Source organism: Podarcis liolepis, assembly GCF_965112155.1.
Source record: "Podarcis liolepis genome assembly, chromosome: 12".
In the NCBI taxonomy this organism is placed as follows: Eukaryota; Metazoa; Chordata; class Lepidosauria; order Squamata; family Lacertidae; genus Podarcis; species Podarcis liolepis.
This window is the reverse complement of record NC_139563.1, coordinates 38873808-38890929: the sequence shown is the minus strand read 5'-3', so window position 1 is coordinate 38890929 and position 17122 is coordinate 38873808. Positions and strand designations below refer to the sequence as shown.

The 17122-nt window shown below is 42.0% G+C and overlaps 1 protein-coding gene and 1 long non-coding RNA gene across 30 annotated transcripts in view; one reads left to right on the top strand and one right to left on the bottom strand.

Annotated features, from left to right (window-relative positions):
- TBC1D5 (TBC1 domain family member 5) overlaps positions 1–8946 on the top strand; it is a 251016-nt gene extending 242070 nt beyond the window's left edge. For 18 of the 29 annotated variants that reach the window (XM_083468038.1, XM_083468042.1, XM_083468059.1 and 15 more), the window contains one exon: positions 4871–8946. In XM_083468038.1, the coding sequence (XP_083324164.1) occupies positions 4871–5167 (297 nt within the window). In that variant the 3' untranslated portion in view covers positions 5168–8946. Of the gene's footprint in view, positions 1–4662; positions 4776–4870 lie in introns of all 29 variants that reach the window. The other 11 variants (XM_083468057.1, XM_083468052.1, XM_083468049.1 and 8 more) reach the window with 1 other exon arrangement.
- Positions 8110–16868, bottom strand: LOC310690030. The gene is made up of 2 exons (XR_014517810.1): positions 8781–16868; positions 8110–8750 (listed from the first exon to the last, which is right to left on the bottom strand). It is a non-coding gene; the product is annotated as an uncharacterized lncRNA (long non-coding RNA).
- Between the last annotated feature and the right edge of the window lie 254 nt (positions 16869–17122).

Below are 17122 nucleotides of genomic sequence, written 5' to 3'. Positions count from 1 at the left end.
GTGAGCACTTCAGAGATTTCTGCCTAAAAGCTGACCAGTGAAGTTCATGACCAAAGAAAAAATACAGAATCAGAAAAGTTTTACAAAACATAGTTTACACTATGGAATTATATATATATATATATATATATATATATATATATATATAAACTGTTTTTTAAAAAAGAATTCTGCATAATTGGTCAGGTATTAAACATGCCTAAGAGAATAATCCATTCAGTGAAAATAGAAACTTGCAGGATTGGCCAATAGCCTCCCAGCAGTCTTGTCAATACAATACAAGTCAAGCTGGCACTGCGCCCCATCCTGCTTCAGTTTTGTCTGTAAATTTGGGATTTGTGGACATGATCTACATTGTCACCCCTGCAACATAGTATAATAGTTTTCTGTGCATAGCTGTCCAGCTATGGGATGTTGCTGAACCATTGACGGGGCTGGGATGCAGACTGCAACCCAAAATCATATTAACCAGTGTCATTATTCAGTGGTAAATCTATTCTGAATCTTCAACATTTTAGGACCAGGTCAGCTTTGAATATCTGTTTGAACATGAAAAATGTGATTTCAAAATGTTTTGGACTGGATTCATTGCCGTGATGGCTCACATGTTCAGAAGCCTATAACTGGTTGGGTGTTACTGAGAATTACAGTCTGCCTCCAGGATATCTAAGGAAGAAGTTACTGTTTTCCATATGACGACTTCTGTTTAGAAAACAGGCTATGTCTGCTTACCTGTTGTATGACATTGTGAAAGCCAGGTCTACAGTAAGTAACAGGCTCCACTTACATACTGGACTTCCAATGTCAGCATACTTTTATTAGCAGAGAATGTAGGAAATTGCACACCATTTAATGTAAATTTCATCTCATAAAATAATCAATTGATACTTTTCACAGAACAGGCGGGTGTGGCTTAATAGGATTTCCTGTTTATGAATGTTAGGATAGATGGTTTCTGCATTTTTTTACATTTAAGGCAAATATGATAGCCTTTCTATTACTTACTTTGCAAATAATATCCAATGGGTCTAGGTGTTTACTAAGCAATTGCACCTGCTTTTCAGTCTGCTGAAAGCCCTGCTAAACATTTTAGAGACAAAATGAGAGCAGAATACTAATGCATAGTATGAAACCCTCATTCACTCAAATAGATTAAATTAGCCCTTTTGAATTTCATGGAGGTAGGGTTCTATCCATCATGCTGTTGTGCAGATTTATATAGAGGCCACCATCTTTACAACTAAAGTGGGCAAATGCTTGTTCAAATAGGTAAAGACAGCGAGATCAGACTCTGGCAAGCTGTCAGATGTTTGGGTGGAGTGTGCTCCACTAGAAAGTGAAGCTAGAGAGCCCTGAGAAGGGGTAGTGGTTGTGTTGCTTTTTGTGTACTTTTATGGAACAAGAGTAAGACGGTGAGCATTGCACATAGCTTTGGTGGGGAAGAGGTTTCTCCATGCTGTGAGCTTGTCAGCTGGTGTTCACAATGCCACTTCCCACAAATCTAGATCACTGTATCTATTCACTGCCAAGAATATGGAACTTTTCGCTCCTGGGGCCAACTGCCCAAGGGTTGCACTGAACAGGTGGCCCTCTTAAGCGTTGCTGCCTGGCCAGTCAGCAAGGTTCTGCCCTATCGACACAGTCACTGATTGGGGCGTTTGAATGGGCATTTTTGGCAGGAATCCATCGCTAGATCCTCAGGCTATGGGGAATTTCCTGCAACGGTCAAGCAGAGGGAATCGAGGCTGGAGCACGAGGAACCGCAAATGTCGCCCCACCCACCCTGGGAAGGTGGTGAGCAGCCATTGCCAAGAATATGCAGCTTACCATAAGAGCAGGCAGACACTAGGGGCAAAGTATGGTGTTTCAAGCTCATTACTATGAGGGGGGAAAGAGGCCAAATTATATATCTTGCTTGGCCTATCTCAGTAGGAATTCTGCCTGAAATTGGGCCCTGGGTATCCTGAATTTAAAAAAAAACCCTGAGGTGCTAGATAGTTGTTTGTCCTCTTCTTTTTCTTCCTTTTTCCTTCTCTTTGTGGGATTTATAAAGGAACAATCTTACTTTAGACAAAAATTATGTAGATCGGTTCCAATATATATAACATGTAATGCTTACTATGTTTTTTATTTCAAAAAATGAGAGGAAAGGAAAACATTAATACCTCTATTTCATGTCTTCCTCTGTTCTGCTTAGCTTTAACTTTAATCAGAAGCATTTAAAGAAATAAAAGCTTCATAATGAATTTTTAGAAGTTAAATAAGTGCTATGTTCAATGGCCTATACAGAAAGGACACCAGAGCCAACTTTCAGTTTTAATGAGGCACGGTGTCGTATTGTGATGTCTTTAGGTCAGGCTGGAAGAATTTTATGAGTGCAGCATAAGCTTTTAAAATATTGCCATGAATTAATTGGAACATTTTAATGCATCAGTATCTGTCCTATCAAAGGCAGTAGTTCTAAACTTAGACTAGGCTGCAAGTCTCTTTGATCAGGCATGCTTTGGATTGAGCTTTTTCTGTATTAGCACCAAAATAACTAAGTGTATTGCTTTTTCTCCCCTCCGTTGTAGTATGTGTGAGGCAGCTTCAAGGCTGCTACCTCTACTCCACTGTATTGCAATTATGTTGTGGCTGTTCACATTTCAGCTTCTTCTTTTTAGCCTTGGGCTTATTCATGCATAAAGTTTATTTTGCCATGATTACCTGCACACAGTAATTTCCATACAGATGCAACTGTGTTGAAATAGCCAGTAATCCAACGTGTAGATTAAAAATGATCCAGCATTTTTAAGTCCCATAGATTTCAGTGGCAGAGTTAAACAGATGCTTAACTCTCTTCCAATAAGATTAGTGAGGTTGAAAGTTCTAGAAGGAAGGGGGGGGCTGAACAGCCTTTCCTAGTCATTATAGACTTTATTGGAGCTAGGACAGTTGAATGCTTGATAGGAAGATTGGGACTTGACCTTTCTCTATAAATCTATTGGAGATGCCAGTTGTCATCTCATAATAAACAAAAGCAATTGTGTATGTCCGGTTGTGATTTGCAGAGAGATAGCTTTACAATAGGGAGGGGAAAGGAGTGAATTAATTTAGAATTTTACAAAAGGCCAATCAGTTATATGATCAACACATTATGTTTTCTTTATACGAGACCAGGGAACGGTCAAAATTCAGAACCACTGTAATACTTACAATTAGGGCTGGCAACACACAAGGGAGAAATCAGCTTCAAATGTTTTGCTTGCTGGATTTAAATTTAGAGGGGTTTGCATATTCTTTGCATATTGCATCAGTATAGATGTTGAGTAGAGGAAGTTTTAGCAGGATGTTGCTTTTCCTCTCTTGGTAGTACAGTTGTCACAAAAGCTGCGCCTGGTGGCATTCTCTCCTTTGCAAATTTTAAGGGAGAGGGCTGTGGTGCCTTATAAGGTGGAATGGAAAGGGAGAGTTTGCTTATTCTAAAACTGCTGTTGAAATGAAGGGAAGAACAGCTGATTTATCTCTCTTCCATGATTTGGTTCCAGACACCCCTTCTTTCACTGCTCACTACTTTACCACTTCCCATCAGCCACACCAATTCCAGTCTTTCATCACCTGCCCTGCAGACGCAGAGAGCCGGTGTGGTGTGGTGGTTAGAGTGTCAGACTAGGACCTGGGAGACCAGGGTTCAAGCCCCACTCAGCCACAAAGCTCACTGGGTGACCTTGGGCCAGTCACTGCCTCTCGACCTTATGTACTTCTCAAGGTTATTGTGGGGATTAAATGGGAAGGGGGAGAACCACGTATGCCCGCTTGAGCTCCTTGAAGGAAAAAGTAGGATAGAAATGCAATCATTCAATCAATAAAAGATAGCAGAAATTTATTTTGTGATTCTTACACAGGACATTATTTCTCTCCCCCCCCCCTTGGATAGCTAAAGGGAGGCACACACATGAACCCATAAAACATGTAGACCTGTTTAAAACATAGTATCAGGAGGGTTTGCTTGCTTTAATGCATGATGGAAATAACTTTCATCCAACTAGAAGATACTCATCAGGAAAAAATGTTCCAAGAAGCCATATGGCACTGGGTGTAAGGTTGTTAACTTTCAAAGCTACTGGAAGTATAATTCTGTCATATTCCATTTATTCAGTAGCAGCAGCAGATGGGAGAAAACATGCTTCATATCACTATGAGTTTTCCTAAACCGAAACTGGCAGAGGAAGGAGTGGGGAGATATTTCACCTCTGAAAATAGCAGCGTCAGAAGAAAAAAAAGCTAGCATGTTGCAAAGGATGCTGCAGGGAGATATATCTATATATGGCTTGAGAAACTAATTACATATAAATTTAGAGATTTCGTTTTAAAATGTGTAATGGAGTTATTTTAAGATATATATTTTTGCAATGCTGTAGTTAAGAGTCAAGCCTTATTAACGGTTTGCACTTTGCGAGTCACCAAGAGCCGCTTCTCGTGTGACATTTTTTCTGCACAGGGATAATTGAAATGTACAGGATCATTGTAAAGAATGTGCAGTTGCTAATGTGTCGGGAAACCGACAGCACAACTGTGGCGGGAGGGAGAATTGCATATGCTTTGAATGGCTTCGGTCCTGTGCATGCTTATGAGAGGGGACACCCTGACCCTATAAACCCACTCATCCTTTATAATCTGTAGGAGAGACCCTGCTTAAAGAGTTCCCAACTAGGACCCCCTTTATATGTGCCTTTACTGGTGTGTACCTTTAGACGGGAACGATGGTGGAGGCAACGGCAGCCACGCCTGTAAAGGTATGTGCTAGCTGTGATGATGGATGCAATAGGCGTGGTATTTAAAAATGGATTTTCTGACATGCTTGCCTGTTCAAAATTCTTTTGTTTCATAGGCTGTGGGCGATTCGAGTGGAAACTCTGCTAACAGGCACACGGATGACTATATTCTACTTTCCAAAGAGGAGGGAGGGAATGTTTGTCCTGCTCCGGAGCATGTGCAGACTGTGCCAACCTGCAAGGATGTGACCACCAAGAGTGAGGTCCCATGTCACTCTTCCTTAGCCTTTTCTGATCCATTGATGGGGTCCATATCGGCCTCTTCTAGTAACCTCAGTTCCAGCCCTGATGACGACAGCAGCAGCAACAGCAAGGATTCTGATTTCACCATTGTTAGTCCCTTGGAAATTTAAGTCAGCCTGTGAGGTCAGCTGTGGCACATTGGCGTGTGCATCTGACACTTCATGGGACTGGGAAACTCATAAAACCAGAGCACAGATGTGGTAAAGGCAGTCCTTTTTCAGCAAGGAAATCAAGACAACAATTATGTAATGATTGCCTTTAAAACATGCACATGTGAATCTCAAGATCTAATGTATACTAAAGGTACTCGTAGGTTTACTTTGTTAGCAACTTCCTGGAATATTGAAGTAGTAGCTCATAGTCGCTCATCATGTAGAATAACATGAAGTATATAATCTCGTGGGTAGACAGGTGAGCATCTTTTCCAAATGTGGGGAAAGCAATTGAGCATCAGCTTGGATCCTGGCAGATTGATTTGGTCTCAGGAGAGAGCGGGGGCACTCTTCCTCAAAACATGGCAGCTAGAAAATCTGAAAAGTAAAGGTTTCAGAATTGCATCCTGGTTGCATCTCAGGCACTAAGACAATTGGCTGGCCTCCTGAACCATGCTGAATTTACATACAGCAGAAACCACTAACTGCTGTTCCTGTCGTGCAAAAATTTCCTCGTAAAGTAATACAAATTAGGTGCACATTAGTTGCTTTGAAACATTTAGACTTTAGTCTCCACTAGATATAAACTTGTCTCCCAATGAACAAATTGTTGTTCATTGTTGTATATTATAGCCTGGAACATATTTTTATAGCTATTTCAGGACGTCCACAATCCCCTCAGGCCCAGGACCAAGGCTCATTGTAGGGTCATAATGCAGCAGTGTTCCTTAGCCATGTAGAAACGGTTCCCTGGCACTCATTTTTAAAATTTAATTTGATATGAGTGCGCATGATTATGTATACATCACCACATGGTTCCCACAAAGGGCAACAAGATTCCTCATGCTTTTTTATACCAAGGATGTCATGTTTCACTCTAGCTCAAATTTCTCTCACAATCTTAAGAGTAGGCTAAAATATTTCCCAAGGCTGATTCTGGCCTTGGCATCAACTGATATGTCAGTGTCCATAACTAGTGCATAGTAAATAATGCTGATGGAGTAGTGGCTATGTTCCTTTCTAGCTTTTAAGAGTGTAAGTTCTCAAGGTAGCTCTTCCTCTAAATCTCACACCCAGCATGGCCAATTTGAGAATAACCAGAAGGTAACTGCAGAGAAGAGCTACAAATCAGGGAAGCACAGGTCTGAGCGATTTCCCCATGGACCTGCTCCTTGCCCAGGGAAAACCCAGCCTTTAGCTCTAAATCAGAACAAACAGCAATCCATGGAAAACCCAATTGCTGTTTTCTCCACTTGAGAGCTAAAGAGTGGTTTTCCCCAGGAAAAAACAGCAGGACGATAGGAAGTATGCATATACCCAGAGACATATTCTGTTCTCAAAGGCTTCTTCCTTTCCCAGGCAGCCAGTGCTAAACATTATGTGCAGCATTTCTCTAGATTACACTGACTAATGTCACTAAGCCAGGGGGAGAATTTGGGTTTATTGAGATTAATAGCCCCAAGTGTCTTAACTTGTTGGGGATCTTTCACCTTAGCAATACATTGGTGTCGAACAGACTGAATTTCAGAAAGCTTCTGGCTTGCAGGTTGAACACAAGAAAACTCAAGGGATGGGTGGGTGGGTGTCCAGATATGCCCACCCATCCATTTCTGTATGCAAATATGCCATGACAGGGTTTCTCCAGATGTCATCAAGAGATAGGCAATGGTTCAATGATGTCAGCCTCCAAAAAAGACCTAATTAGCCCACTAATCTGGTCTCTCTCTTTTTAACTGCATTTGGAAAGGAAACCTCTTAGCCGTGAAATGTGTAACCCATTAGGGAAGGAGTTTTTACTAAGGGTGTTGTGCTTCATTATATATAATTATCTCTAGGACCCTTGGAGGTAACAAAGAAACAAAGGTTGCTAATATTAATGCAGCGTACTTCCCACCCCCACCCCCAAAAAGCCTGTTCTGTAGACAGATGCTGGTGAAAGATATTTCAAAGATTTATCTCAAAGTAAGACACTTTGCTTGTATGCTTTAGTTTTCTTTTACAGACACACACACAAAGTATAACCACCGTCATGTAATGCAGTTGCATGGTAAGTGATAGGGCATGAAGATGTTAATGGTGATTAATTGCAGTTGTAACTTACATTAAGAATACTTCTACCCCTCCATCTGCAGCATGAGTCATGCTAAACCAAATTGCAACCTGACCCCAAAGCATAAGTGTTACATAACGGATAGCTCTCCTGAGAATATTGCCCCTGTCATTTTGTACAGGGGATTGTGGGGTTGGGAGAAGCGAGTGGTGGGAGATTATTGGATCATATTTTGCCCTGAAGTGAATGGAATAAGATTGTTGGGTGAGTTTGCTCTCCCAGAAGTCAGTTGAGCTAGCAATACAGTGGTAATTTCCCCTAGTTTTGTATCCATGAATGTTCTGGGCAGATTACCCAAATTAACAGGTAATAGCTATTGAACAGTGGCATGTTCACATTTACATATTCAGACACTATCAAGTAATTCTTCACAAGATGATGCCCTTGTGCCTTGTAAAAGTGGGAGTAATACTGAGAGGTTGTGTGAAGAGCTTAATAGCAAATACAGTTTGTGAGGTCACATTGCTGTTCTTCTGCATGCAAGACCTAAAACATACTGTGGTTATGGCAAGGTTTCTGTGCCAGCTTAGCACTCCTTCTCATTTAAACTTACACAGTAAACCACCTCAAGATTCAGCCTTTATGGCCTGTGCAGGCTTTTTTTTAATATAATATCCTTTGAATTTGTAAGGATGACAAAAAAGGATTACACAGCTTGTGATTAATTTTGATCCTTTAAATGTGACTAACCTTTCTGTTTAGATTTGTTTCTGTTATAAAACAGGGGAAAGTGCCATTTAGAGTAAACAGCTATTTAAAAGTGGGAAACCAAGTAAGAGAAACTAGAGTATGGTATATCATCTTTCATCAGGTGGGGGTGGGGGAGTTCATAGAGGGTTTTGTAATTTTGTTATGATTGACCCTTGCTGTCTACAGATAATTCAGGGATCATATTATTTTTCTTGTCAGAGCTGTCTTAGTGCCATGAAACAATGCAATTTATTTTATTTTTTTGCTATTATCTTGCTGGGATTTTTTTTAAAAAAACACGTTTGCTATAATTAGTATAACTTTACTTCCTCAATGCCTGTAATTATCTCTGGTTTCAGAAAATAAACAGTGCTTTACGGAAGGACAGCAATGAAACCTAAGTAACTCCATTAGAGGAGTCAAAATTGGTAACCCTATGACACAGTCTATCTCAATGCTATACTGGAATTTGCTTTTTTTTGATAATTCTGGAAGTGCTTGGTTTTGTATGCATGTCGATCCAGAATGACTACCATAATATTAGGTCATAATAATCCCATATTGCCTTACATTTGGATTCCTAGATGGTACTTTCCACTTTAAAGTACCAGTTTATTATGTATTCTAAAATTAACCTACTCATCTTGTTCATGGGTATCAGTAATCTAATAGAAAATAATATGCAGTATAAATGGCTGCTTAGTACTAATACGTGGAACTCTAAAATGTTTTTTTTCCAGCCTCTTAAGAGTCTCGTCTGATTCTTATCACATCTTCACCACATGGCTCTTTCAAGTCTGTTGCATGTAATGTCCACATTACTGCAGAATGATTATGACCATATAGTGACTGGATGTTCATTTTTAGCTGTGGAAATTTGTATCTTTCCTCTAGAAGAATGTCTGACGTACTTTATTAAAGAAAGAAGTAATATGCAGACGCTTTGCATTTCCCCTTGAGTTTTTCTTGCGAAAGTGACAATTATCCTACATCGTCTCCCTTAAAAAAGGGGGGGCAGTTCCTACCCGCCTTCTTGGAGTTCAGTCTGCTCAAAAGGTAGGAAAATTAGATTTGATCTAGTACCGTCAAGTTATTGTGTGCCTCATGTCCTCCTGTGAGTCAGCAATTTGTATAAATATGTGTGTGCAAAAGAGAAAGTTAAAGGAATGTACACAAAAGTATGGAAAGAGCAATCCATTCTGGCCCATCTCCATACAAATCCTCATTGCATTGTGTTGAAGAGCAAGAACATAAGGACAATCAACTAGATAGAAAACAAAGAGACGTTTGGAACAGAACCCTACCATCTTTGAGTGACAGTAAGTGGTGTAAAACTGGGTGACAATGGAACTTCTAGTTTCTCTTCTCCAACCCTTTGCAACCCCTGTCCATTTGTTCCAGGGGATTCCCTGAGCCCTGTAGTGTAGACTTCAGGGATGTGCAAGGGAAGAAAGAAGCAGACTCCCTCTACATTGGATCTCATCCAGTACATCTTAAGATAGAAGTTGTTGAAGCCAGCAGCTAGCAGAACAACTCAAGTATAGCAGCTTTGCCATTGGGTAGGTACAAAGAAGCACCATTGACCACTCTCTTCCCAATTCAGAGAACTGTAGGGGTGGAAGGGATCATCTAGTCCAACCCCCTGCAATACAGGAATCACAGCTGAAGAATTCTCAACAGATGGTCATCTAACCTCTTCTTTAAAAACCTCCAGTGAAGGAGAATCTACCACCTTCCCAGGTAATTGATGTTAAATTATTATTCAAGCTTTATAAACCTGGTTTCAAATTTTGGTTAACAGAAGAAATATAATTAGTGCAGTGTAAAAGTAATATTACCACCAAGGGCAAAGTACTCTTCGGAAAGAACCTCATGGAACTCAGGGCAGCAGGAAGGAACAAGGGGTCTCACAGTACATTCCCAACAACCAGGGTTAGGAGACTGAGAGCATGCCATCCAGCCTGGCTTCATAAGGGATCATACTGAGTAATGTGTAACACAGATGGTGTGTGCATTTTCTACCCCCTTCTATAGACACATCCAAGTGAAAAGCATGTTCTAATAATTGTTAAAGACAATCTGTTCCTGGGTGTGATGTCACCACCTGGATCCCCATGACTCTACCTTGTGCAGTGGGAAGGACAAGAATCCACATAAGCCTATTTCAGGAAGGTTGGGTCGCCAAACTATTTCTCAGGGCTGTTTTCTGAACTGAGCAATCCGTGTAATGATTTTGCTGCCTGTGTTTATTGGTTTTCCTCTTCCTTCCTCATTCCTTTTTCCTTTTGTGTCTTGCCTTTTTAAAATTGTAAGCTTGGAGGCAGGGACTATGTTATTTCCGTTGATCTATTAGCCGCCCTGGGAGTTGTTTCTACTTGAAAAGGGGCAGATAAGTGCTTTGAAGGTATGAATAAATAAAAAATAGATTATTCTTTTCTCAGATTGATTAATGCGGAATACTAGGGCACGGTGCAGAGTCCCTTGTGTTGCACTTTGCAAACCATCTGAGTTCTAAATTAAAGACTTCTCATAGCTTCCTTCTAATGTAGGCCTGGTGCAAAGCAGTAACAACTGTTGGGTTTCAGTGCTCCTCTGAAAACAATGGGCTGCTTAAATGGTGGCACAGCTACGTTGGTCAGCTTCCTGGCTTTTGAATGCCAGCGTTTTTTAAAGACTACTTTTACTGTTCTCCTGTATGGGGCTCTCAAGTGTATACTTATGACAGTGATTAAACATGAAAGGTGTAATTTCGGAAACCAAACCTGCCTCCGTGCAGGATAGTAATCATCCTGCCTACCACAGTATGCTCTTCTCTGGAGGACAATCATCGGGGCTGTTAACTCTCTCATTGTACTCGCTAGCTAAAATTAGGGCCAAACTACACATTATGCAGGAGATCAATGAATGGATCACCTTTTCTTCCTTTCTTCCTCCCCCCTCCCTACTAAAATACAGCAATGGAAGCCTGTCTGGGTTTCTTGTGGGGTTTGTGTGTTAGCAACAGCAAGTCAGGGGCAGTTAGCCCTTTGCTCATCTCCTTCAGGATTCTCCTCTTCAAAATCCCTTGCCTAGGCTCCTGCTTTTCTGAGCAAACAGCAACTGGAGGGGTGCTCCTGTCTGGAAAAACAGCAGAGGCGGAAGGGAAAAATTAAACACCTCTTTCCACACCACTGTTCCAAAGAAACCAGCACTGCCCCACTGTGAGTGCACTCCAGTGGAAAAGAGGTTGGGATACCCAGACACAAATCTCCTGTGTAACCTGTAGCCTGGCCCTTTGAGGCAAGTGGAAGTCTCTGAGTAGGAAGTGCCTATTGAATTGCATGTTGTCTACAATAAATTCTAGTGGCACCAACACGTAACATGATAGATGGTCCCAATAACACTTGATCCCGATGCAAGGAGGACAGGGACACCACCTGCTTCTGCTTATCTAGGGCAGTGGCTGAATTAGAAACGCACATGTTCTACTCAGATATGGCAGCCTACTCTGGAATGGCAGTGCCCTGCCAGCTGGTGGCACGGTGGACTGGCACCAGATTCTCTCTATTGCTTACACCTCCAAATCACAAGTTGAGTTTTGTGGAAGTTCACTGCTAGTGATTTTGTTACTTGATACCTTAATGTAAAACACATTGTTGGGTTGTGAAGTACCATATTTTTCGCTCTATAGGACGTACTTTTCCCCCTCCAAAAATGAAGGGGAAATGTGTGTGCATCCTATGGAGCAAATGCAGGCTTTAGGAAGCTATCCGCAAGCCTGCAGAGCCCGGCGGGAACTCTATGACTCTTATGACCGCTAAGCCTGATAGTGATTTCTTGGAGGAATCTGTCTTATGCCAGGTAAGGCCATCAGTCTCACCCACTATTGTCAACCCTGATTAGCAGCAGCTTTCCAGGGCCCCACTTTCCCCAAGCCTAGTAAACTCTTGCCCACCTTTTGAGAAGGAGGTGGGACAGCTCTAGGACTCCCAGTGCCCTCACGCTTCTTCCCAAAGCCCAGCACCTCGCTTACCCAACTTCGGGATGGCAGTGCAAGGGCTGGTGTGTTGGTGTCAAATTTAGGCTTCACTCCCACTCGCAGGCGCCTGCACACCACAAGGCAGTGTGTGGTCCATGGGTTCCACACTAGCAGCCCACTTGGTATGAAAAGCTGGACCACCCTGTTTTAGGCCATGTCCAGAAAGACACTAGAGAACGGAAGGTGGCAGGTGTGCCTGGATCACTGGTGTTTGATTTAACTGAGTGCTAGGCTCCTGAACCCCTTTAGATGTGTAAAGGGGGTGGGGAAAGAGAAAAGGGTGTCTGGTGTTCCTAACTTTAGCCCTGTTTCCTGCTTTGCATCAGTCACCAGTGCATGCCTCTGGTACTCGTATGGGGGGATCCCCAGGCTTGGATTCAGTCTTAGCAATGCCACTGATATAACCGAGCTATGATCCTCCCCATCATAAACAATCTGCCCAGTTGTTGGTAATAATGTTACATCAAGCCCAAATCCACATGCAGACATTCAAAATAGTGTGAGCATTTCCCATACCCTTTTGCTGGGCAAGAAGGAGGGCTGTTTTCACAACAGATAAATGATGGCCCAGGAAATTAATTTTCTCCCACTTCCTGTAGTACTGCAAATCAGTCTCTTTTCTTTTGAGTTTTGTCTGACAACCATCCCCACGGCTCCCATGAGCTCTTTGTATCATCTTTGCATACCATGTGGCAGATTTATTGTATTGCAAATCTTGGCAAAACACATGGGTAGAGATTTAATAATGCCAGCATGACAGCAAACACATTGGGTGCATTTTGCTGTAGCTGTAAATTTAACTTGCATGTGCATCCAGACTTGGCGCCTTTGTTATCTGATAGAGTTAGGCTCTGTTGTGGATAACATCATTATTGAGAAATCAGTTCAGTTTATAAGCGGAACACACCGCAAAGTTTCAGCTGATGACAAGGTTCCTTGGGCTTGCAAATTGAATCAGGCCACTCTTGAGAGGAAGAAAAAATATCCAGAAATGGCTTAAAAACCAAATTATTTTCATTCACATGCAACAAATGTATGAAATTATGGAGAAAAACCAAGAGATGTCTTCGAAAGTATTTAAAATAAGGGAGGAAAGTGAGAGCAAGTTTGGTGTAGGAGTATCAGACTAGGACCTGGGAGACCTGGGTTCAAATCCCCACTCGGCCATGAAGCTCACTGGGTGATTTTGGGCTCTTCACTACCTCACAACCTAACCTACCTCAGAGGGTTGTTGTAAGGATCAAAAGAGGAAAGAGAGAACCATAGAAGCCACTAAACCTATTAGAGATAATTGTGGGATATATATGTGTGTGTGGGTAGACTGAGCTTCAGGAGAGGAGAGTGTTCTGCTTAAAGACATGGCTGATGTTTCAGTTTACTGTTTGTGTAGCCTAGAACTGTTCTGTGTTGCATGTGACCTGCTCAATGGATCTGCTTGCTAAGAAGCAAATACATTGCCTTAGCTTACCCCAAGCATCAGGCCATTTGCTTGATTTCATTATCTTCTTGGAGCAGTCAATGTTTGGTGTACCAAAGTCTTGACAGTTTAGCGCCTCCCAAATTGCCCATGAGAGAATGAGCTGTTTACACTCCCCTGAACAAATTAGTTTTCATCATGATCAGGGCTAATTCCTCAGCATGCCCAAAGCAAAGCAGTCCATGACTCAAGCAGAGCTATTGACCCATGCTGAGCTGGTGGTTTCTCATTTATTTTGAGACTCTACTACAAGAGAACTGAAATTGGCCACGTCCCTAGTCTGACCTTACTCATGCATGGCTTGCAAGTATGTACATTTGCCCCTTTCACCCACCATTTACCGCTTTCTTTCATGTCTTCTGGAAAGATTAGGAGTGAGACATGGTGTTCCCGGAAGGCCATATTTGATCGTGGATTCCTGCTATGAAGATTAGGAAGCAGCTTAAACTGAGACAAAGCAATTGATGGTTTCTAAAAACAGCCAGCTTGGAAGTCAGCCCAAGAGAGCCCTACCTGCTGAGCTCAGATGTGGATGCATGCATTAATGGTTATTAAGGACATTTTGAAATTTAAGTTCCCACTATTTGAAGGTTAAGGCTTACTGTTAACATTTATCTTGAGCTGGGCCCACTCAGAAAAAGCTCTGCTCATAGGAACTTGGGTTGACACCCTTGGTTTCATACTGAAGCCTGTTAAGCACATTTCTATGCAACAGGCACAAATCAATCAGTTAAACTTTATCCCCACCATCACTACTGCTGGGCAAAATGTGGTCAGTTGTATTTTCCATGCCATCCAATTAAGGTAGATGGCACTTCAGATACAACTGTGTTCAGCAGCTGAACCACCAGAAGAAGCTGAGTGCTATATAGATTTGACTCCTCCTACATGAACTTGCCTGTCTTTCAATCGTGGTTGTCACTGGGGGCTCTGTTCTGTGTCCTGTAATCGGTAGGGACCTGGGACAGAGCCTTATCAGTAGGAGCACCCCAACTGCACAACAAGGAAGTTAGACTGACCCCTTTTTGTTGCATATTAAGGGGGTGATAGATATATTTTTGTTCCCCAAGGCTTTTACATGCATTGTAATTTTACGCTTTCTCTGTGGCTTGAGCATCTCTTCTTTCTTTCTTTTTTAGGTATTGGTGTGGTTTTCTTTTTTACCCATTAATGTTTTTATCACGTTTTCAAGAAGTATTGTTACAGTTGCATAGTTACAGACACAGCTGTGAACCATTGTATTCAATCACTGTAATAAAAGAATGAAACCTGTGGGGCTCTTTTAAAGCCCAAATGAGAAATGGAAATGTTTTATACCTACTCAATCAATCAATAAATCTTGCTTTCTTAAAGCAATGCACTGAGATCTGCAACAAAAAAAATGTTGCGGCATGGACTGCTCCTGTCGGGAATGTCACTAGGTACTCTTTCCCAGGATATTCCATTCCTCCTCTCCCCCTGCTCACCCACCCAGTAGTCAGCGTTTCATGGCTACTGATCCCTTCCAGTTTTCAATGAGCAGGGATGGAGAGGAGGAAATCCCACATAGAATTTATTTCTAAAGATCATTGTGTTTCTGCAAGCCTTAGTTGTGTACATGGATGGCCCATGTTGACTCCATACTCAAAATCTTGAGTTTGCTATTGATATATAGGATTAATTTTCTGGGTATGTCTGTTCCATTTAGGGAGCTCTCCTAACTCCTGCTCTGGGATGGCGGGGTGGGTGGGTGGGTGTGGATTTGGCAAATATGTCTTTTTCCCCAGGGTACCCCCACCCCAAGCTCATCCAGCTCCACAAAAGCACCTGCTGTGCCCACTGAAGGTGTGGGTGCTTTGGGAGCTGGTGGTGTTGGTGTTTCTGCCGGCAGTAGCAAAATGGTGTGGAGTGGAGCAAGTCTGTCGCAGGATCTGCTGGATCCTAGGCTGGCCCAGAACATGCCTCTGCTATGCTTCCTTGGAGGAGCGAGGGGAAAAAACACCACCCTTCTCTGCCACTCTGATCATCCCCAAGTTAGGATTGCTCTGTCTAGCATCTTTTCCTTTTTAAATCTTCCTTCTCCCCCTCCTCTTAATTTAGCTCAATCACAGTTGTGTATTAAATTTTCTATTCTTCCTTGTCTCTTTTTTGGCTGGTGGTTGTCAGTTTTTTTGCAAAATGGCGACAGACGAGGCATAATAATGAATTAGTACCTTGACACAAATCACAGACTTTCAGCCCTGAAAAGAAACATTCACATGTTGTCCTGACCTCAGTCAGACTACAAATATAGCCAGAATTGCCGGTTACCAAGGCAGTTAAATCTTTAGTTAATGAAAACAAACAGAGGTAGTAATAAGCGTGCTGGAACTCAGAATTGTTCGGAGTATTTATAAATGGCACTTGCTGTTTAGTGGCAGGCATAATCGGGGTAATTATCAAGAGCCTTTGCAGAACTCGGAATGAAAAGTTCTTCTGTTTGGGGGACAAATGCAAGTCAAGCCCTCGTTTCTTCTTGGGCCATAAACATTCAAAGCAGAAAATAGCTGTCATTGCTGCAAAGGCCTGTCCAGACAGCAGCTTCTCCTGTAGTTTGTTGGGTGCTGTAGCTCCCTTGGCCAAGTGTCCTGGGAGGGTCCCACTGGTGCTGATGCCAATACCTATTTGGCCATTCTGCCAACCAGTTCCCTGCCCATTGGCTTAACTGGCTGCAGTAGCAATAGCAACTGGGTCTGATTACATTTCCCTACATGTCTTCAAGTGCCTGATGTAAACCAAGTGAATCTTGCCGCATCCTCAGGATTATTGTGATGCAGAGTTGGGCTTTTTCTCTGGTGGCACCAGTGCTGTGATATTTACACTCTCTGAAGTAAAATGGTGTTATCATTCTACTGGCTTTTAAAGATATTGTTTGCTTTAGCATTCACTTCATCTCTTTAGTCTTCTGAGTTGTTTTGATGAAATTGTGTTATTGCCTATTTTAACTATGGTGATTTATATAGAATTATAGACATGGAGCTGGAATGTAGTCTAGTTCCAAATCTAGTTCCAAATTCATGCAATGCAGGCATATTTTGCCAAATGTGGGACTTGAACCCACAACCCTGAGATTAAGAATCCCATGCTCTACCAACTGAGCTGTCCCAGCTGCAATTTTTATATTTTGATTGGATTTTTATCGTGCATTTCAATTATGGGTGTTTATATTTTAATGCCTGCACAATTGGTTTTTATATTTGCAAACTGCTTGGATGCTTATCCTGGTATTAAGTGGTATATAAATAAATACATAAGACAGTAACGGCAATCAGTATTGGTGTCAGGTAAGCTTCCCCTGTTAAGGGAAGTTTTTAATGTCTGATGTTTTATTGCTTTTTTATTGTTATTATTATCTGTCACGGGGCTGCCTCAGGTCTCAGCTCACAAAAGACCAACGCCTCCTCTTCTTATATACAAGGATGTTTATTGCAGTTCATTATTGGTTCCACAACCGAGGCGCGCAGCCCCGCGTCTCTTAGCCTAGACGTTTGAAGTCCCCTCTGAATCGGTCCCACCTCTACACCAGTTTAAGAGGCTTGTGCTAGACCACCTCTTTCTGTCCTTTCTTTTCCGCAGGGTCTTTCTGCCCCCCTGGGTTCC